The sequence below is a fragment of the Myxocyprinus asiaticus genome, chromosome 30 (assembly GCF_019703515.2).
Source record: "Myxocyprinus asiaticus isolate MX2 ecotype Aquarium Trade chromosome 30, UBuf_Myxa_2, whole genome shotgun sequence".
Lineage (NCBI taxonomy): Eukaryota > Metazoa > Chordata > Actinopteri > Cypriniformes > Catostomidae > Myxocyprinus > Myxocyprinus asiaticus.
In genome coordinates, this window is record NC_059373.1 from 29,506,597 (window position 1) to 29,530,929 (window position 24,333).

The 24,333-nt window shown below is 37.5% G+C and overlaps 1 protein-coding gene across 5 annotated transcripts in view; it reads left to right on the plus strand.

Moving 5' to 3' along the window:
* Positions 1-24,333, plus strand: part of LOC127421189 (uncharacterized protein KIAA1522 homolog) — a 66,871-nt gene that overhangs the window by 32,407 nt on the left and 10,131 nt on the right. For 2 of the 5 annotated variants that reach the window (XM_051664018.1, XM_051664020.1), the window contains exon 3: positions 2,415-2,495. The exons of the other annotated variants lie outside the window; for them this stretch is intronic. In XM_051664018.1, coding sequence (XP_051519978.1) covers positions 2,415-2,495 — 81 coding nt within the window. The remainder of the gene's footprint in view (positions 1-2,414; positions 2,496-24,333) is intronic. 5 annotated transcript variants of the gene reach the window in all.

Sequence of the window (24,333 nt, forward strand, 5' to 3'; positions counted from 1 at the left end):
CGTAGTGTCCTCGCCACATACATTTGTGAGATTTTAAAATCTTGGTGAGGGTTTGAATCCTGCTTCCCACATTCTCTCTGTCGGAACAGGAGTAAGCTCATAATTTTCTGTTTATTCAGAAACGTTAGCTCACTTGTGCGGCACTACCTGCTTGCCACACGGGCATAGACAGTTGGCAGCTGCTGTTCGCATGGTGTGAATGGATATCGTTCCCCATAGCAATTATGCTGCTCGAGTGACCTCGATAGGGAACGTCTCAGTTACGCAAAGTTTAACCCTGGTTCCCTGAGAGGGAACGAGACACTGCGTAAGCTTGCCATACTCTCTAGTAGCTGCAGAGGCTCGTCCTGCAGAAAATTTGACGCGATGGCGCGAAGTGAGCGCCTTTATGGAGCTCGTGACATAGCTCCCTGGGGGTGTTGCTTAAGCGCCATCAGCTAATAAATTGTGATTGTATGAGGGCTTCAGACCACATGACATGGGACGTGTCCCCATTGCGATAACGCAGCGTCTCTTTCCCTCTCAGGAAACCAGGGTTACGCTTCACGTAACCGAGACGTTCACATTCCACAACCGAGACATTCACATATGGTCAAAATACATAACATCCGAATTGTCCCCCTTTTTTAATTCATAGATAAGTAATATGCAAAAATTTCAATGACATATTTACCACTGAACTAGAAATGTCCCCATTTTGCATTTCAGAAATCTGGTCACCTTATATTAATGATTAACATGGTAACAAATACTTTTATGTAACTGTGTCAGGTTCTAGCCTGTGGGGTAGTGTTTTGCACCAGGAGCAAAAAAAACAAAAAAAAGAAAACATTCATTGCTCATAGTTTGGTAAAACACAAACATTATGCAGTTTACAGTCACTAAGCCTGTCAGGCTTTTGCGGTGCACTCATTACAATGTGACTTCTTTTACTGCATAGCTGTCCTGTGAACAAGTGAGTTTGACATTTGAGCTGTTATGAAAAGTTTTTACCTCAGGCCTCTTTACCTGCTGTCATTTAATCTTTGACATGCAAAGGCACAAAAAAAAAAAAAAAAAAAAAAAAAAAAACGTCACATCTTGATGAAAGCATATTTCAAACTAGACATTTTTGGAAGAAAATGTGAGCGATGCATGTCTACCACCACAATGCTAGGATGTTGCTAAGTGATTGCTAAGGTTGTTTTTTAGCATGTTGCTATGCTGTTGCTTGGGTGGTCTTGGTGGTTGCTAGGGTTGTCAAAAGTCTCTTATTCTGGTCCCTAGGTAGCTTGGATCCCTTCACAATAAATAACACAATAAAGAGGAGTTTTGTGCAAGCCAGTGGACAAGGTGTGATTCTGATACAGAGCACACACACACATACATACACAAAAACAAAACAAAACAAAACCCTTCATCGATACTGGTGATGATCTCTAAAAACAGACACTACCTCATTTTCCATGCTTTGTTGTTATATAGGCTACTGTAAGGATGCAGAGTGCATTGCCAAATCTATGTTTGTTGTCATATTTTTCTAATTACCAAAACCCACCATGAAATAATGTCTTTTTGAGAGTTGAAGGAACTATTCATCCAAAAATGAAAATTCTGTCATTATTTACTTAATTTTGTTACAAACCCGTATGACTTTCAGAATGTAAAATCTTTTCCTGAAAATGATTGCAGAGAGTGACCAGTGACTGTCAAACTCCACAAAGGACAAAAAAGCAAATCTCATTCATTTTTTGCAAATATTCAAACCTGGGCAACCACAATAAGTCGCAAGATGCATGACAATGACATTTGACGTCACTGACATGACACAACTTGACAAAGTCTGGATATGCGTGAGTATGAATGTGCGCGAGTATGAATGAGATTAGAAAGCTACGATGGAGGAGAAGATTCATCAGGGTATAATGACATAAATTTCAGTCTGTTCCTTACACAAAGTTATCATATGGAAGACTTAATATATGGTAAGTCAAATTGACTACTCTTATGGTGTTTTTCGTCCTTTTCAGAGATTGACAGCCACTGGTCACTGTCTACTTTCATTTAATGGAAAAAAGCAGCAAAATTTCTCCTTTTGTGTTACACATGCTGGTTTGGAACAACATGAAATGAGTACAAGATGACATAATTTTCATTCTTGGGTTAAACTTTCCCTTTAAGGAACATTTGACAGATTAATAAACAATTCCCTTATGCTATCAAATGCTGCAGAAACCTCCCTTATTACTCTAATGACTTTACTTAATTTACTGTTTCTTTAGGATAAATGCATCATGAGTGCTTTGGTCTCACTGTATCTCACACAAGTGCAACTCTGCACTCTGTTTTTTTTTTTTTTTTTTTTTTTTATTACTAAATACTGAATATTCTCCAATTAATATGTATGGTCATGAGCATTGGTTCTCATCTAATAGGTTGCAACCTACAAGAACCTGGACAGAAATCTGGAACTCCCACACTGTTGCAATGCGCTATTGGTTGCACGACAGGAGAAGGTAAACGCACTTGAACTGATGTGAAAACATTTGATGGGAGATGGGGCTTGTCAGTAGCGCCGTAGAATGGGGTCAATGTCAGCATACTGAAACATTCGGCAGCAAAATGCAAACTTCTCTGTGTTCATGTTGGTAAATCTCACTTTCAGAGTCTTTCAAGCCTGGTCGGATCCCAGCTAAATAACAGGTTGTTTGCAGAAGAATGTGATTATTTAAAATGTGAATCCAATAAAACTCCAAGTGCCATGACAGTAAACAACTTAGAGAGTATGTCTGCCCCACTGCGTTATTTGGGTTTATTATGGAGCATAATAGCACAGCAAAAGTGAGAGTGCTTTCTCAGACACTTACTTGGGCAGCCACTTGGAGTGAATGCTAATTCAGATGTCTTAACATTGACATTCACAGGTACGCAAGTCAAGCGCAGGCAAGGCTAAAGGAATCTGCAGACTTCAGCACACTGACCTACTTCATTAATAGAACTGATATCAAAGCACTAGCAAGGCTGATAAGATAGTCTTAGCATTGGGTGAAAAGCTGGGCTCCATTCTGTTTAGGGAACTAAAATTAGTGTTGTTTGATGAAGTTGAAGTTAGGTGACAAAAAAGCAATATCACACAAGCAAGAGTTCTGTATGGCATTACAACAGCACAGCTGTGATTTGGCTGCAGGTAATCAAAGTCGTGCTTATTTATGGCCATATAGCACGATTGCGAGTGTTATATTGCTTTTATACAACAGTTCAATGTAACAAGTAAAACATTAAAAAAAAAAAAAAAAAATTGGAACAACTTAGGACTGTCACAAAAAAATGCACTAATGTAGTAGTTGTCATCCGAGCGATTATGAAGTGTGAGACAATGCCGATGACTTAAAAGAAACCACACGCTGACTGATGTGCGCTAACTCGATGCACGTCAAACTTAACTGGCTCATAACACATAAATGGTCTTTTGTTGCCACCTGCTTGCTAAAATCTTTAATGTCACAGGGATAAATGAAAAGACACATCTAGCTGCTCTTATCTGTGCTGCTTTTACACTTTAGTTTAGAATGCCATGAACACAAGCAATCCAATCAGATTCGAGGACCAGAACTAACTGTTGTATAATTTACATTACAGTGTTCATCTCATAATGTATTTTAAGTGAGTGAATACTGAGTAGCCTAATAATAAATTAACTCAAGGTGATGTGTAGGGATGTGCCCGAAGCCAAATACCTTATTCGGAAAGGCACGGATAATGACTTTAAAACGAATAACGGATTCATCCGAATAATATTTAAAATATTGAATGACTGATTATCCAAAAAGCACAAGGATAAAGCAGCATTTTAAAAAAACATAATCAAAACAATGACCCAAAACCATTTTAATTTTGGTTAGCATGTAAGTTAATTGCTTATAGTAACATAACGAGTGAATTTCATTAATACAACTGAAAACAGAACAGGTAACAAAACTCACAGGGGAGAGTAAACAAACAAAGCAAATTAGATTAAAGATCATAACTAGGACAGACAGGAACAGACTGACTACTAACAAACACCAACTGGAAACAGGATAGAAACAGGAACAAACAATCTAGCTAACAAAACAGTTTGACAAATACAAGAGAGGGCAACCGCATGAGTAACAGGTGAAGGCAATTAATATGACAAGGACTAAACGAGGGAGAGTGACAAGGGTAAAGAGGAGGCGGGGACATGGAAGCACACAGCTAACAGAAACACAGACACAGCCAGTTGCACATACACATGACAAACACACACACAAAGAGAAAACAGACAGGGACCGGAGGGCAGACAGAACAGGATCATGGCACATGCTTTATGTGAACCATACACTGTAATGTGAAGTGTTTGCAAAAGTTGGCCATATTACTGGATCCTTCACTGGAATCAAAAACACACCACAGATTGTGAAATAGGGCTATGTGTGCAGGATGGATAGTAGTTTGAGAAGTGTAAAAAGGGCCTTGCTGTTGTTTTCTCTCTCTAATAAGCTAACTCAATTTGTGTCTAATAGAGGAAATGGCTGCACCAGGCCCCATTACTTTAAGACACAAAGGGCTTTATATTGCAACCTCTGCTACTCTGCCTAGCGCTATATGCTTGATATGAGCAATGAAAAAAAAAACACACCAGTCAACACACATTTTGAAAAACCAATTTGAGCTCAGGAATGGGCAGACTAACATTGAAGGCATAAGTGTACAATTCTGTTTATATATATTTTATTTTGATTTTAACATTTTCATGGAAAAAAAAAAAATCAGTTAACATAACATTGACAATTATGTGGTCATGGATGTGTGAAAATAAAATAAAATAACCCTTAAAATGAGGACAACAATTACATAAAGTAAAATTAATATGAAAAAAACAAAACAAAAAAAACACAAAAAAACAACAACATTGTAACATGTAACTTCATCTCACATAGCTTACATTGGAAATTAAGTCTTTTTACATATTTTTACAAATATGTTATATTTGTTTTTCAATGAATAGGTGATTTGTTTTTTCCAGGGGCATACACTTGATAATTTCTGATATTCATTTTGTTACTGAAAGACTAGAATCTGACTTCCAAGTTAAAGCAATGCATTTTTTAGCAACAGCGAGCACAATATCAATGAATTTCACAGAGTTTCAGTCAAGATTTATATTTGAGTAGTTTCCTAGTAAATACAGTTCTGGATCTTGTGGAAATGGTGTCCCTAGAATTGTGAACAACGTATCAGCTATATCACACCAAAAGGGTCTAACTTTTACACACTGCCAGGTACAATGTAAGAATGTGTCCTTGACTATCCCACACCTGAAACATAATTCACAAATTGTGGGGTTGTAACTCTGCAACTTTTGAGGAGTCAAATACACTTGATGGTAAAAATTATAGTTGACCAATTTCAGCCTGGAGTTAAGTGTAGCTAGAAAACATTGGGGCAATGTCCTATTAATATGGAGTATATTTTACATATACATTTCTCAGAGACATACATAAGGGCCTCTTCTATAACTGATAAGTTAGGCAAAGGCAGTTGGTCACCCAGAAGGACCTCAACTGCAAGTAACAGAAACATTTTTGTTAGATAAACCATAATGTTCTTTAAGCTGTTCAAATGACATAAATATTCCATCTTTGTAAAAATCCTCAAGATACTTAATACCTTGTTCATGCCATACTTTAAAGATTGTATTACTCTTTTACCATTGTTAAAAGCTTATTTTTATGGATTTTATGAGCCTCTGATCATGTTTTAATTAGGTGTCTTGTAAGCGGGTTTGTTATTGTTTAAGAACATTTTTAGGGTTACATTTATAAATCATATCTCTGGCTGGGATGTCTCTGAAGGGATGGGCTTCAATCTGCACCCATGAGGGGGTAGTGTTGTCCTTAAACAAACAAGAGACATATCTCATTTGTACCGCCCTGTAGTTTAATGAAAAAATTTGGCAGACTAAGTCCACCAAGCCTGTAGTCCCATGTCAACTTTGCAAAGCTAATTCTTGGTACTTTATGTTTCCAGATGAATTTGCGGACCTTTTTATTTAGTGTTTTAAAAAAATTATTTGTTAGCAAAATGGGCAAACACTGAAATAAGTACATAATTCGGAGAAGCACATTCATTTTGATGCAGTTAATTCTACCGAGTAAGCTTAATGGGAGATCTAAACATCTGTTTAGGTCACTGTTAATTTTTTCCATTAAAGGCAAATAATTGAGTTTAAACACATTTTTCAAATCTTTATCAACCATAATTCCTAAATACCAAAATCCCAGAGGACAATTTAAAGGACTTTACTCCTACTAAGGCTTCATAGTCAGTGTCAGCTAATGGTAATATCTCACTTTTTTCGTAATTCACCTTGTATCCAGAGATTGTGGCGTAAATATCTAGCAGTCTTTGTAATTTAGAGAGGGACTGAATTGGGTTTTTAAAAACAATATAATATCATCAGCAAATAGACTAATTTTGTGAATCGACTGTCCAACTTAAAAACCCTCTTATTTCAGGATCTTGTCTCACAGCTTGCGCTAGAGGTTCTATTGCCAAAGCAAAAAGCCCAGGGGATAGTGGGCATCCCTGTGTGCTGCTTCTATTTATCGGGAACTCACTGGACAGTATGTCATTGGTTATAATCCTCGCCTGTGGTTTATGATATAGAGTTTTGACCCATCCAATAAAAGATGGTCCAAAGCCAAATTTCTCCAATACTTTAAACAGATAGGGCCACTCTAGACTATCAAAGGCTTTTTCCGCGTCAAGGGATACAGGGGTGCTTTTCTTTATTTTTCATGTATAACTGTTATCAGGGCCATAGAAAATAAATCAGGTAGTTTTTGCATTTTACTTGCTAGGTTCAAAACATCCATTAAGAGAGGATCTTTGCATGAGCAGATCTTTGAATGCCTTATAAAACTCCAATGGAAAATCATTCTCCCCTGGCGATTTGTTAGATTGCATAGAGGATATTGATTCTTCAATATCTTCCCTTGAAAAGGGGTGTTCATGTTCTTCTCTATCATCTTTGGTTAAATTCAGCCGACAAAAATTGATCTACTGCGAAAGGGTCGTTAGCTGATTCTGATGTATATAGATTAGAATAATATCTCTGGGATTGTATATTTTCTCTCCATCATCCTTTTCTTAAAATTTATAATCCTTGAATTCTCCTCTTTTTTAAGCTGCCAAGCCAAAACCTTATCTGCATTTTCCCCCAATTCATAAAATCTTTGCTTCGTTCTAAGGATATTCTTTTCTGCTCTGTATGCAACCCAATCTCATGAAAAGTCGTACATAATCTACGAGTTGGCTATTTCATATGGTCTTGCACAATGTTGTTCGCATAAACTCATACGTCTTCATCACGTGCAAACTTTTGGATGTTTAATGTGGAAGAGCTAGTTCCACGTGAGGCATTAAGGACATACTTATTAATATTATGCCCTTACCCAAACCCTTTCTCTAAACTTAACCAATCAGTAGAGAATCTACTGACATGATAGGAAGCTGTTGTGTGTGAAAGAAGTAAGTAATTGTCACGAATTAGATGGAAACGATGTCCAGCGATGTCAGTGGCTGTCGTGAAAGTCGTAGGAATTCAAACGAGTTCAGTCACACGATATCCTACGAATTAGCCAAATTTAGAAAAGTGGTACGAATCCTGATGATTTCGCTGTGAGGGTGTGTTGGATGTTCTCTCTCTAGTTGTAGAATTTATTTTTCAGCTGTGCATTTTTCTTTTAAACTTTTAGTGTATGATATCACATGTCCTCTTATTTTGGCTTTTAATGTGTCTCACAATATAAAACTATTAGACGAGCCATAGTTTGTCTCATAAAATATCTCAGTGTGATTCCTAATGACTTGGCAGAATTCAGGCCTCTTAAGAAGCATGGGATTAAATCGCCACCTATATGTACTCTATTCACCCTCTGGCATCATCACAGTTAAAATAAGGGGAGAGTGGTCTGAAATGGTTCTTGATAGGTATTCTGTGTCCAGCACTCTGTGTATGAATTGCTGGGACATCAGAAAATAGTAAATTCTTGTATGGGAGTTGTGTAGACTTGAGTAAAAGGAGTAATCTCTAGTTGTGGGGTGAAACTGTCTCCATATATTACTGAGGTTGAGCTCCTTCATAAAAACCAGGGTGGATTTAGCAGCTCTAGTTTTAGCAGTTGGTCTACTGGACGATCTGTCTAAGACTGGGTCTAGACAAAAATTATAGTCCCTTCCTATCAATAAATTGCAATGATATTGAAATAGTTTTAAGAATAGATACTGAATAAAGTCAGGATCATCATAATTTGGGCCATATATATTTAGAAATGTCCATGTTTCTGAGTACATGTTCCCCTGTGTTAGTACATATCACCCATTTGCATCATGTAAACTTTTTGTCACTGTAAACGGCAGGTTCTTGTTTATTAGTATTGCTACCCCTCCAGCTTTAGAACTAAATGACGAGGCAAAGACTTGACCAACCCACTTCCTTTTTAGGTTTTGGTGTTCAGTTTTAGTGTGATGACTTTCCTGTATAAATGCCACATCTATGTTCAATTTCTTCAAATATCCTAACACCCGCTTTCGTTTAACTGGTCCATTAAGCCCATTGACATTATAAGATATATATTTTACTATTTTAGTCATTACTCTATGTTTTCAATCTAGGATATAATTGTTTGCAATAGGAACCACGTTCTGTCAGTTTTGCTAAGACTTATTGGCTTTAGCTTCACATAAAATTGTGTTACTTGGAAAGTAGTAGTGTTTCCAAAAAAATTACTCGTAGTAAACTATATGTAAAAGTTAAACAAAAATACAAATTGAGTTAGAAGAAAAACGGTACACTCCCCTCCCCATTGAACAACTGAACAACCAAGAAAAAAAAATCAAACAACTGTATTCCCCTACCTCGAAAGCATCGCTCTGAAACATTAGCGATGCAGATCCTGTTTTTTGGAGCTTCGTGGTGTGTTCCATCATAACATTCCGTTTTAAGATCAGAGCTTACCAACCTTTGAACGAAGAGTAACTGCAACATAGTCCAGTTATGTTGAGACTGCACAAATATAAACACTGTAAAGTGTCCACAGCCATCTAACTGATGTGAATAAAAATAAAAGCATATTGAAGTCCATTGTATCCCACTGTGGTTAATAGTTAGTTACATTATGAACTGAAGCTTTACACCCAACACATTTATAACAAATAAATGCATGCAGCATCAAAAAAAAAGAGAAAAAAAAAAAAAGAAACACTTGGATGAAAATTAAATATGCGCTATGGTCAAGCTGTAGAACCTACAAGCGAAAAGTATCCATTTCAAATTGTCCATTACTGATTTCACTGCATAATTCTCATCTCACCTTCAAGCAGATAACTCCACAAAAAAGTCTGTTGCTTCTTTTGGTGTTTTACAGTACAGCCACTGTCCGTTATGATCAGTCCTCAGTGTGGGCGGATGCAGCAGCGCATACTTTATCTTCTTGGCCATCAACTCCTTTTTCACCTGGTTGAATTCCTTGCGATGCTTCACAAGTGCAGGACTCAAATCAGGAAAAAACCTGACTCGCTCCCCAAGATGTTGTATGGAGCTCTCCTTGGACACCGTGGCTGCAGTGCATAGAATACACTCGCACTCCTGATATTTCAGAAGTTTAATTAGCACCAGTCTCGGTTTTCCATTGCTTAGTCAACTGGGACCGGGTGTCCTATGCGCTCGCTCTATGGTGATCCATTCAAGGACATTTTCGGGACACAAAATGGATGGGATCCACTCTGTGAAGGAATGTACTGGATCAGTGCCCTCACTGCCCTCCGGTAGGTTGACGATTTGTATATAGTGTGTCTCCGTCTCGGTAACTCTCACCACCAGACCGTCTATTGATTTATTTAAGTCAGAAATGTTACTTTTACTTTCGGTTAGCTTACAGTTAAATTGGGAAGCAAGTCTGTCGTTTCCGTCTCATATCTCCTTGAGTATACAGGCCGCACTCATCAAGATCAGGTGTGCTTGTTCCGTGTCTCCCGCCGCCATCTTGGGATTTAGACTCATGTTGACACATATTCCTTGTCTAAAGGTGGAGATACACTCGCATTACTGTGTTTCATCTTTGACCTGGTATGCATATCAGTGGTTCTTGACTAAAAGTTTTAGAGAATCGATGTCCGATGAATAAGTTTAACCGAATATGGTTGAGAGCTCCGCAAAATGCATTCGTCTACTGTGGCTGCATTACATGACTCCCCATTAGTGTACAATTCTTGAAACAATGTTCGGCAGATTCTTTCTCTCACAGTTCTCCAGATAAAGTGAACTCTCCATTCCCTGAGGAACTGTACCAGTTTGGAAACAAATCCAATTCTGAGGTCACCAGATTAGGTTTAGATTAAGGGGGTTTAGCTGGAGAGGGCTCAAGTATCCTATTTAAATAAACATTAAAAAATGTTACCTGTTGCTATTTTGGGTATGAAAGAATTTCCTTCCTCTGCCACAAATTATCCTGCTATTCTGTAACATTCTCATATTTTGGCACTACGTGGTTGATTGAGTGCACTTTTAACAGAAACTTCAAAGGAGGAAGCTCCTACGTGAGTCTCACATCATTCAAAGGGATTAGTCAGAGTGCTGCTTGGGAGATAATGAAAAATGGAATATCTTGCCCACCGCAGCCTGTTGCTATGGATTTATTAATTATGCAATATGTGCACTAGCTGAACCAGTTTGAAAAATAATGTTTTTAGCGTGATCTGAGCTGAAGAAGCACAATTTATGATACCAGTGTTGTCAGATTTTACTCCTGATTTGAAATATGTTCAATGATTGTAATCTTGACACACCATTTTGGAGATTTTGGACTTTCCCTATTTACGTACTGTAGATGTTATACTTTTATGCTGCTTGTTTACATAGAACATAGCTGCCTAGCCTGCCCAAGAGTGTTCCAAAGATGGCTGCCGATTGGACTGACTTGCCTTGAAAGGGATTTTGCTTCAAGTTCATGTTGCAGTGATTGTATTGTACAACATAAGAGCAATTAACAGTGTGAAATTTAGGATTTTCTTTAAGCCCTGACTTCTCAGGTTGGAGGAGTGTCATAAGTGCACAAGAGTATTTTTCCCAATCATTTTTTCAATGAATTACAGTCCCATGAAGCATTATAAATTACGTAATCAAATTAATCAAACTGAATTGAATCGAATTAAGAATTATGTACAAATATAAAATTATTGATTTAAAGTTGTTGATTATAAAGTATATAATGAATATATTTAAAGTAGATTGCAAAATATTCAGATATTTACAAATATATATGTAGTTTTAAAGAGTAGGGAGACTCAACTGCTTCTTTCATAGTGCACTATGGGAGTGGGCATTTGGCAGACATTTTTACCCAAAGCTACAGCAATATGCACAGAAAGAGGGAAAATGGGAGCTGTAGTCTGCTGTGGCCTGTCAAAATAGCCTACTTAGATGTGAGGGCTCTGAAATCTGTTTGGATTTCAAATGTCAAAAACTTATCATAGAAGGACCTCTGGAAACTACTTCAAGGTCGATCAGATCATGATTTTATTTTTGTATATCTGTTTTCTTGATGTGACTCGGTGGGGGACGATGTAGTTCAAGATGAAGTTTAGGTTCAAGAAGCTAAATAAATGGGCTGCTTTGTTATGTTGTGTCCAGTTTAAACACTTTAGCCATTTTCAGCTTGTGTTATTTGTCATATCTAGTTAGAATGTATCTCCAGAGGTTCTGTATATGTGGGTTTTAACAGTTGAGGTGGTTTGCATAGTTTTGCTGTGCAAAGGTATGTAAGAATTGCATTATTTCAAGGCAAAACAATCTTAAATGCAAGCTGATATACAGTATCTACTTGGGATCTGTCAACTGTTGATCTTAATAACTTACTGATAGCAATATAGTAGGTGTTTCTCACGGCTAAGCAGTCAACATTGCATGCATGTTTTTTCATCCCAAAGGTGTTCAATGGGGTTCATGTCTGAGTCATTGTGCAGGCCATTCAAGTTCTTCCACAACCAAAGTGCTTTGTGCACAGGGGCATTGTCATGCAGGAATATAAACAAGCACTCCCCAAACTACTGTCACAAAGTTGGAAGCATACAAAAAATTATGATTTGTCTTTAGCTAAACACAAATAGAAAGGGGGACAACCAAACATACACTCTTTCCATACAAACCACATACAGTATATCCTATAGGTGAAACATTGGTTATGAAAGCTGCTAAATATCCTGTTTTACCAAAAAGGACCTCCACATACACAAACACGCACACACGCAACACACTCACAGACATATAGTATGTTCATACTGATATCTGTGTTTATATAATTTTAGCTTAGGGCTGAACCATCAGCATCCCTTTGCTGCTATAAATTCAAGGCAGCATGTTTGCAAATTAGTTTGCAGCAAAAGAAGTCACACAGAGTCACACTACATCTTGTGACTCTCATGCTGCATATTGTGCAAACATTACAAGTTATTATAGGAGTATACGACTCTTGCAAGTGTTTGTCCTTGCATTGACCACTAAAAGAAGTTCCCGAAGAACAGTTCGATTTGACCACACACAGAGATGCTACTAGACATTTAACAACAGACTGACAGGATTGAGAGAATAAGAGGATTTCTCAAAACAAAAGTGTACCCTCTCTCGTTTTCTCTTCAGCTGTAATTCCAGGTGCTTGCCTCCCCCTCTCTGGAGTTTACTGAAGGTCAAAAATAGTTCTTCATGTACCATGTGCCAGCTTGCACAGAACATTTAGTTTTTTGATGTTGCAGAGACAGTGTGACACACTGATACACAAGGACACAATGTTTCAAAAAGCAGCAAAGTTTATTTCACTTTATTCTCTCCCTGTTTCTTGTGAGAATATATGAGAACTGTTCATAGGTGATAAATGTAATGGTGTGTAGTTTCTATGACAGTAGTGGCACCCAATGGAACAGCAAAAATAACTAGACTTAGGCTACATTTTCTGAGGAAAATATGAGTGAAGATCATTGAAACGAAACATGCTGTAAATCATCACCACCAAGAATGAGACTACCTGAGCAGTTTTGCCACCTATTGTTCAAAAAATTAGAAAACAAAAAAACTAAACAACAACAAAAATAAAGAAAAAGAAATTAGGTCTCTTTCGATTCCTTAGGTCCTTCAAAGTAAAGTGATACTTTTTCACTTATGGTTGGCCATATTGCCTGTACACCAGGGGTGTCCAAACTTTTTCTACTGGGGACCAGAAGCAAAAAGAAATAAAGTGTCACGGGCCTCATCATTGTATTAATTACACACCAAAAAAAAAAAAAAACGTTGATTGCCACTATGGTATTATATTTATATTCTATGCTTAATATTCTGCAAGTTTTAATCACATTTTGTATTAATAAAGGATATTTCTCTCACCAAGAACACTTGCAATAGAACAGTGATGCAGGGTCAGAAATTAAGGGGGGCTCGGGCAGGGGCGGACTGGGACTAAAAAGTGGCCCTGGATTTTCTGGCCCAGAGCGGTCCACCAAACCTGGCCCGCAACACACCACACCATAACACACCGGCTCATTGATTTAATTTTTCCAGCTCAATTTCAAATTTTTGTGTTGAAAAAAAAAAAGGCATTTCTATTAACTGCTAGTCATGACTATGAGCCCGACAGTGCAAAAATTGTCATAATTTGAAAACATATAAAACCACTGTAGATGTGATGAGTGGATCTTTTAGAGAAAGCACTAAAATAAACACTTTATAGCTCAGACAAATAACATGTCCGGAAACTTTTTTCCCAACATACAGATGGTAGGTTAAAATGTACATTAAAGTACAAGGGAAAGTGTGTATTTTAGGTGCTATGACATTTCTTCAAAGTTTTTAAAGATCTTAATCACCTTTCAAATTTTTTCTAGAAGTGCAAATACACTGAGTTATATTACGCATGCCCCAAGACTCTAAGTCTGGGAGGCAGAGGCAAAACACAAGCTGAAAATATTCAATGCTCGTTCACCAGTGTAATTTACAGGGGAAACTGATCTAAATTAATGTATTGAAGAAACGGGTTAGACACTAAACCAGTACCAGCATTTAATGGGGGAACAACGTGTAGTACCCGGATCGTGTGAAACATCCTCGCGGAACAAAAGCATAGCTTTGACCAACTCGTTCCCCAGCGCAACCACAGGGGGAACATGAGGGAAATTCTAAACGGAGCCGATATTAGCTCAAAGACATTATCTTACGCAATGTGCTTGGTTGGGCTGCAAAACCATCGTGTGTAGATCCAACAGCTGACAGAAAGGAGCGACATCTATGCCACCATCGAAAAATGGAGCAGAGATTCTGGAGCAGGTGGAGATGCCTTATAGCGAGAAATTACGAGCTTCGAAAAGTGCTGCTATCTCCCTCGGATCCCTGTAATGTTTAGAAAGACATACATTAAAATTTGCTCTGAAAATTTCTACGCTGTATAACAACATCCTTATGTGTTTTCCACTCAAAAGGGAGAATAATGATCCTCGCTTCGACGTGAGTCGTTGGTACAAACACGGGCTTAGTCAAAATCGTTCACTGAAGAACAGAAAATCTGACGCGATGGCGCGAAGCGAGCGTGTCTGCCTAGGGGGTGTCGCTTAAGCGTCATCAGCCATTAAATTGGCATGACTGTATAAGGGCTTCAGACCACGTGACATGGGACATGTCCCAATAGCAATACACAGCTCGAGTGACTTCGATAGGGAACTACTCTTCTTACTCTCTTCTAAAATTCCTTCTATTCTCCTCTTTTCCTTCACCTTTACCTGGCACGTTCCTAAAAGTAAGATGGTAGGCTTCTAACTTGCTTGCTGGCAAACTGGCAGAGGAATTTCAAAAGAAATGAGCTCACATGTCGACCATTTCCTGAAGGGCTGATTGCCCCCCTTAGATGCCTCATATTGTTGGGGATAATTTCCACTTTGTAGTCATGACAAAGACATTCAATATTGTATAATAATAATTAGTATTATAATTAGTATTACACTATTTCACCCAAAGGTTTCTATCAGTCATCTCATATGGTATATTCTATGGACCTGTTTTTCTTAATTATACCTTTCATTTTGATCAACTCTTACGCATTATGATGTTTCTTTTCAGTCACTTCTTTCCCAGCAAAGCACAATGTAATCTATGCTGTAATGTGATGACTTACATTTACTGTTGTTCTTTGCAGATACTTTATTATACATTTCATTTATTTTTCCATGTTATTAATGTTGTATTCTTATTTTAAATGCATTAATTTTTTATAATACATAACAATATAACTTCTTAATAACATAACTATTATGTGCCTCACCTTGAACCTGTTAACAATGATGTTTCTTTTCAATTGCGCTTGCTCTCTGGTCCAGTATAATGGCAAAACTGGTGCGAACAAGTAATCAGTAATGGAAGACGAATGACTTAAAGCTGCTATAGCGAGCAGCTCCCTCTGTTGGTCAAAATAAACAGCACACGATTAACCTTGTTGCCATGTATTTTCTTGGCATGTATTTGTATTAAATTTGAAGCAATTGAACCCTGATTTTGAGGCCATCACAGAACCACTCGTGCCAATGATCTGGTCTGCTCTTACCTATACCGTATCTCTGGAGCATGCATGCATCAACCGGGCTTTCATCGATAGTGTGGCGCAGACCAGAAAATGGATGTGACCCATTTGAATTCTTGCAAGAATTTTCTAGTTTAAAACGCTATGGAGGAAGTCAGACCTTTCAAACAGTAGACAGGCCAGACATTATGAACAGCACTGACAAACAAAAGAGCAAAACTGTGCTTGCACCAAACTAAAAGTTCTTTAAACACATCATCACCCTTACTAAAATGAATCACAATAGCCTGTTCTTATGTTAAAGAGTAAAAATACCACAAAGCTGAAGTTCTTAGAATTGTTGTATCAGGCATTAGAGTAAGAGAACAGTTAATCGCAGTGGAAGGATATTTGCAATAATCTTTACATGTTTTGGTTACTTTTTTTTTTTCTCCCTTTTTTCTCCCCAGTGTTGATTACTTTTTATGTCTTTCTCCCTTTTCATTTCTAACTGTTGCTGGAAGGGTTTGACCGTAACATTTTGGATGACATTGAATCTCATTCTTAGCTCTTAAATCAAACTGACAATGTGTTTGAAATCTCCTCATAAGACTAATTTAATGGAGCTGTTTTTAAAACATTTCATGAATAAAAATGTCTTATGTGAAGGAGATAGATTCAAAAGTTTGGTGAGGAAATGAGGAGCACACAATGAAGTTTGCAGTATGATGCAGTGCTGTAATTAACATTGTTGTGACATTGTAATTGACATTGTTGTGGTCAAAACTGTCTGTTGCCTGGAGATGTTGTCACTAATGAGTGATCAGCTGTGATAAAGAGAAAGAAAGACTCTGCTCAGGGTAAACAGGGTCACGTATGTGATGTAGTTGAGCGTGTGCAGGAATATCAGCAACACACAGCTGCTTATTAACATGACCTCTGTTATGATGACAATAGAATACTAAAGAAATGGGATGCTACATGTATCTTATCTGTGGATGCTTTATTGTACCATTTTATTGGTGGAAGCATTTAACAGTACACGGACAGTTTAAAGTAGGTTCAGTTCATTGGGGGAGGGGCTGTATATCTCTTTTGCAGATGTCAACGTCATGAAAATAAGACTGATGTTGTTTGTGTTGAGAGCAACATTGTTAGATACACTAAATAGATTTCCTGGATTCTAATATTCCATATCTCATTATGGATATAAACATATAAATGTATGCTTCCGTACTGCACACACACAAAGACAAATCATGTATCAGTGTGTATGTGAAAGTGTTACAGTTATCAGCAGAGGCAGGACCAAATGCAGAGTGAAAAAACAAAAGGTTTTATTAATCCAAAAAATAAACACAGACAAAGCCTGAGTGTACATTGCGAGGCAAACACCATGTGATGCATGCAACAGGCGACAACACGAGACAAGACACCTGTGCGAGAGTTCGGCCACAAATAAACCGACAGCTCAGACCGAAGTGACTGAACCTCAGCACAACGTGAAGACAAATTGCGACACGGGCACAGAGCGCAAAGCGAGCACAATGCAAAGCGCGTCTGTGGTCGTGAGAAACAAACACAAACGACTGACGTGAGTGCATGCCGCCAAGATGACATAAGCGCAATGCACTCCAATAAAAGACAAGATATGGAGCATGAGTGTCCGGACCACAACACCAAAACCGAAACAGAATCAGACAGGGAAGTCAGGATCCAGACACCATGCTCCGGACATGAAACCATAGTGTCACGACCCCGTCACACAAAAACACAGCCTGACAGAGTGACAGGAACGTGACATAACAAAGACAGAAAATGAAACACAAGACATACATAGAACAATGATGTCACGATCCTGTCACACAAAAACTCAGATTGACAGAGTGACAGAATCATGACAGAAAGACTCTTCATGGAGTCCATGAACAGCAGTGTTTTAAAAATCTGTAGGTTTTGTGTTCTTTTGCCAAAAACATCTCTGATAAAGCAAGATAATTTTGCATATACAGTACAGTGGCTCCAAAAATATATATTTGGACACAATCACCGTACTTAAAAATGTACAAATTTCACTGCATTAGAAAACAAAATATCAATCCAAGTGGCATCTGCAAACAAATTATGCTAGACATTTTCTCAGAACAAACTTCCCTTTTTGTAGACATTTTTGCAATTACTTTTAACCAGGGACTAGAAACGGTTTCAGGAACAAAAAACAAAAAACGAAAATGAACTAAATGTTTTGCAGAATGTAACCAAAAATGGGAACAAAGTTCAATTGTTGGAGTGAGTGAATAAGCAAGTCGCTTATTATGGGCTTGTTTTCCCAGACCGGGGGCTGGTTTCATAAACATAGCCATTAACTTAAGACTTCATCAAACAATGAGTTGTCTTTAGTAAAACAGTCTAATTCACATTGCATTATGGGAAAAGTAAGACACTGAACAGCTTAAAAAAATGGCAGACTGTGGGCGGTTTTCCTTCGCCGAAAATATTTGCCAGTTAGAAGAACGTAATGCTTCAAAATCGCTTCAAAATAAAATTTTAACCCATATAATAAAAACACTTAAGGGATTGTGTTACCATTGTAGAAGTCAAAGGGCGAATTCCAAACGGAAGTGAGCATCCCTATGCCCTACACCCTCCGAAGGGCTGAGCCCTTGAAGTGGGAATTCTGGAGGGAACAGGGCACTCGTGTCTCATGTATGGCCATTTGGAACACCTTTGATGAAGGTAGTAATGAAAGACATATGTCACTTCCACTTTGCCTGAACGTTACCATGACGATGCAGCGCAGCTGTTCTAACAACAGGAATCTCTTAATTATTGCTGTTAATTTGTTGTTGCAAATAAATATACTTTTTATAATATTTATTTTTCTTATTTAAAACTGATTACTGTTGCTGTTATAATAATAATAATAGTAGTAGTAATATATCTGTACATAAATGTATATAAAATACATGAATGAACTTTCCCGCTGAAAGTTATTTGGTGCATGAGAGGTCTTAATAATAAATAAATGATAATACACCACAAGGTTTAGACCAGCCTACAGGAAAAAATGGACCCTGTTTTTGGAGTACCTCTCTGCTTACTACTATCTTATGCATGAGGACGAATGTAAACTGTGGAGGAGGAGAAGTATCTGTTATAAAAGGGCTATAGCGCTTGCCCGAGCATTTAAACATGTAATTGTTCTGATCAACAACCTTGCTTTAAAATATATCCCGAGGACACACCACCCAGGGTCACGTGATCATAAATGGAAAAAATACTTCCTCGAAGTGACCATCGCATGTACACTTCGCTAACGGCCTTGTGGAAGGGCCCTGCATGGAGGGCTTGAGTTGCCCAGTTTCATCTGGAACACCCCTTCGTGTGGTGTCCCCTTACAGCTTTATGCAACCGGCCCCAGGTCACTTGTTTTTCTTGCAAGATCTGGCAACACTGCAACTGGTATATCACCCACTCTTGAGGCTATATAGTTTACTTTGTTTATCTGCATTCCAGTATACTCTTTTGACCACGAGCGAATACGAATGCATTCGATACATGCATATTGTTTTGTTTTTGTACAGTCAACGGCAGGACGAGGACTGTCCGCTTGTCGAGAATTTTAAAAAGAATGTTATGTTCAAATCGGTATGGAGGCCCTGGAAGCTGGAGCCAGAAAGTAAAAATACAGTTTCTACTCAGAACCAGAATGAACAAATATTTCATTTTTAATCCCTGCATTTAACCAACTACACCCAAAGTAATTGTAAGTGTCCATATGAAGTCAGTTCATCACATTATGGACAAGTTCCACTAACAACCGACAACCAGAAAGTGTCTAAATACTTTGTCTTAATTTTGATCAGTATATCTATTGCTTATATCTTATATCAGAATATCTATCTTTTTACTTTTTTTTTTTTTTTTTGGTAAAATGTATTGCTTGAAAGGTGTGATATTTTGCTGTGTAAAACCATAACATTTATACATTTTTAAGCATGCTTTAAATGTCTGAATACTTTTTGGGTACTATGAATTTTACTAAGTAAGAAAACCCCTTTAAGAATATCATCTCAGTTTCATTGTCTGTTGGACAAGACAAGATACTGATTATCTGATAGAACATGCTTATCTCAACACCTCATGCTGTTAATAGCAAATATTGATGGAGCCTTCCTTAGGTGTGTGTGGGAAAAAGGATTACTCCACACTGTAGTTTTTGTAAAGAAGGTTTATACAGTAGAAGGCTTAGCACGATGTCAGGGGACTTGTAAACACTGATAGATGCAGAACTTGTCTTGTGCTTTCCTTCACTAATGACTTGAGGTGGTGGTGGTGGTGCACTGCAGGCTGCTCTGAATGAACCAGATGAATGAGCAGTTTATCAGGAGACAGAGTGCAGGGGAGCGAGGATGAGGAAAATGCCTCATCAACTCTTGAGATGCAGCTAACACATCAGGATCCTCTCCTTAAATACGACAACATGCTTCTTGTTTAGTCATCAGAGCTTGAAAACTGCAGAGGCAGATGTATGAAAAATGTTTAACAAAGAAACCCATTGTTGGAATGCAAGATTTAGTTAAGATAGCAAGGGCAGGGCCGTGTTAGTCATGCTTGCTTTCAAACAGAAACCAGTAGAGGTTACATACAATTCAAAAACAATAAAAGATTAAAAGGCTCACTGGTTGGCAAATGTCAAACTGATAATGTACATTTTAAGGGTGTGTGTAACAAAGAAAGCTAATTTGTTGGCATTTGTGCACATTTTATGGAAGATTACATATTGGCTAACAAACATTGTACAGTTGTAGTTTACCTCATCAGAGATACAAAGAAAACGGTCACCTTAAGCAGCCAAGCATGATGGGGAAAATAGAAGCTAAAGGATCTCCAAGGTACATTAATCTTCTATTGGTGTTTATCCCAGATTAAGTAAAACGTTAAAGAGTACGCCCACCTGTGAAAGCCCAGGGCAAAAATTATCCCACGTTTATAAGTAACCATAAAGCACTAGGTCTCACTGGGTGGTACATATAAATATTTAAGCATATTGTCTCTCTCAAATTTCGTAGCTTTTACCTTGAACTCACCCTTAGAACCTTCAAAATATTACCTATACACAAACGATGTAAAATTGTAAGGAGGGTTAAAAAAGGACAGATCTGAGCAAGTGCTGTAAATAGTTCTGGATTTTCAAATTAGGGGTTGTGAGAATGAGGTGAGTTCTGGGCATCTCAGAACAACAACTAATTTGGCTGCTGAAGATCCCTTAAATGTACCTCTATCTCACTGCAGTCAAGAAAACATCTCAAAGGTTTACTGTGAGTTTTTACTTGAAACCCTGAACCTTTAAACTCTAACCCTGAAAACTGGCCTGTTTTGGTGTAATGTGTTGGCATCGTTGTTCCCAAATATGGTTCACCTCGTTCAGATTTGTTTTTGTTTATCTGGACAAGTTTAGGAAACCAGTTCTAGATGACTTCAGGAGAGATGTTCATTAAAAAAAAATCAAAAAAATCAGTTTTATTGTCACACAATCATATACACAAGTGCAATTTGGGTGAAATTCTTGGGTGCAGTTACGAGCAACATAGTAGTTGTGACAGTGATGAGACATATACCAATTTACAATAAACATCAGATTTACACAACACAATTTACACATCTAATATACACATAATTACACATAACACAATATACAAATAACATACAATGTACAGTATACAATACACACAATATAGAATACACATTATACAATAAAAATAGTATATATAGTATATATAAAATATACATTATGAGGGTAGATTAGTGAATCTATAGCAGATATACCAGGCATTGCAATATAAACAACAGAGACATCCTGTACCACCTCCTAGTGGACTTTATGAAACATATTCTTTTGTGAAAGAATGGACTGCTGAATAAATCAAAGTTCATCACCAATTTCTCCTGGTAAAATGTTATTAATACTTTGTTTTAAACTACAGTTTTATAAATATATTACAGAAATGTATAGGGGAGATTGGGGCTAGCTGTCCCACTGTTTCCTCCAGTGAATATTTCTCAGGGGTTTATTTTTGGAAGCCACCTACCTTGAAGTCTTGACAACAAAACAGCTATTAAACATTTTCACTGTTATTGCCCTGTAAAAAAAAAGAAAAAAGATACAGTTCATTAAACACACATTGACCTTTTGTGACAACATGCCCCAATAGTGGGACACAATGTCACACAATGGAACCTGCCTTTAAACCAGTGGCATAGTTTTCATTTGAACATTCGGAGGGACACGGTCCCCCGTCACCCCTCCATCATAACCCCCGAAACTAAATCTATGCCTCTTTTTAAATCTACACCTGCATTAAACAGCCTAAAATAGGGTTTTCATCCCTATTTCATTATATTTTTAATTTCATCAAATTAAAAATATAAAACAATAATGAAGCACAAAAAGATTTATGAAACAACCAAAATAGAAAAGGTAACAATATCAAAACATTGTTTTGGCCATCAAATATTGCAACTGATACATTTATGACATTTAATACATATGGCAGCCTGCTCCAATAAACCTGCCCTGACCTCACATGAAAAATACCTGTATCCTCCTAAGAACATATTTAAATATTTTAGTAAAAATCTGCCTTCATAATATTGTTGACCCTTACCTAAATGTGTGCCAGTGTGATTTTAATATGTTCGCTTGTTTATCCAAGAGCTGTAACAAAAATATGATGATAGTGAAAGTTTATTTCAGAGAGTGAAAATTTACATTGGAGGGTAGAAATAACAAAACAAAAAGTGTTCTAATTTAAGAGTGTTTTGAGCTAGGTGTTTGAAACCAACATACAAAAAAAAATAAAAAATAAAAATAAAAAAAAAAAAACACACATTTGCGCAACTGGACTCTCTGCGTAATACTATGTTTGGCAACACTATGGAGAATAAAGAAATCAACAACCATAAACTTCTAAAACACATCAAAAATGCAATCTGTCATTATAAATGATTTGTGTGTGTTTTTGTCTAAACCCAATTGTCAAGTCAGTCATGTGTTTGGGTTATACCGCTGTCATTTACCAAAAGTGTTCAATTTGTTTCTTGTGTATCTAAGACACAAAAGCTTCTGTGTAAAGAAAATCATGGTCTGGTGGCTGTTTAAAGGCATGCTCCTCACCCCTAATCCCATACCATGTGCCAGATGGTGTCTTTTGGCTCCCCTGATTAATATTAATGGGATTACTTGAGTTGGACAACAAGCAGTCCCATACTTTCTTAAGGCGTTTGGCATAGACTTTGAGAGAAAACTACAAGAACGTGTTTCCATTTGTGAAGACACTAATAAGATCGATGAATGGGTGATGGAGAGATGCCAAGGGCAAGACGGAGCAGTATAAAGAAGCTGTGGAATGGGTGTATACTGAGCGACAGGCTGGAAGTTAGGGAGAAATAGGTAGATATAAATATATAGAAAATTCACTCCATGAAGCTAGGGTCTTCAAAATGGCTGCCAGTGTGTTATTGTGCAGTTGCTAAGGTATTCTAAGCAGTTTTTGGTAAGTTGCTAAGCTGCTAAGCAGTTGTAAGGATGTTCTGGATGATTGCTAGGTGGTTTCTAGGGTGTTCTGGGTGGTTGCTTATTGGCCCAAGTCAAACGAGCCCATCCCCATGTCTCCATTATATTCTGATCCCTAGATTTGGCTAGGGTCCATATTTCATTGTAAGTCTAAGGAATTCTTCACCCATTTTATTGTACACAATAGTAATAGTGATGCACTACTAATGATACAAAGATACAGAACATTGGAGGAAAAATTGGTGAATCTCAGGTGTAAACCAAGAATGGAAGTTTGCAAGGAAAAATGGTGACCTTCATCTCTCAGTTTGAAGTAGCACCACACTTTTTAGCCAACTCCACTCGAGTCTCTATTCTAGTGCCAGAGCCAGCAACTGTGCAGCGAGTGAGGACAAAATTGTTTAGAAGTGTGTTCCCTTTTCAGAACACAGCTGTGCCCCCTGCAGAGGTGTATGAATCATGCCAAATGGTGGCTGATGCTACTCTAACCCTAAACTGAACATTTAAAATCATTTCTGAAAAAGACCAGCAGCTAAAGCGGCAAAAGAGGATTATGAAGGACATGACAAATATACTAACATTGGCAAAATACAAACAAACTGCAGGTACTAAGATAAGAACATTCTTCAAAACATCTAATTTTGTGTTTCACGGAAGAATGAAAGACATACTGGTTTGGAATTGGAACAATATCAGGATTAGAGTGAAAAAAAAAATTCCTTTCAAGAACTATTCTTTCAAAGTTTAAGGATCAATTCATAATGCATACTAAATCACAAGGATTTTGCAAATGGAAAGTTGAGTAAATCCCACTTGAGTATTATCTTTACATACGGTATAACACACCTGGCTTTTGAAAGATTTAGCTGAAGCGTTTGATTCTAGATTGTCACACACACAAAAAAAAGAACACAAACAAACACATACAACACTGTCTACTCAAAAGAAATAAAAATGTATCCTCTTTTCTGAATCTCAATTCCTTCTACTAATCAGACACTATCCTTTGCATCAAATTGTAGAGCAGATGCTCTGATCTTGATGTGGCATGTTTCCAAGCAGATTTTTAGTTGTGGTATTAGCCAGACTCCCGTCAAGAAGAATCCCAAGTTCAGTTGGAGTATGAAACAATAGGGGCAAAGCAGCCAACGCATTGAAGGG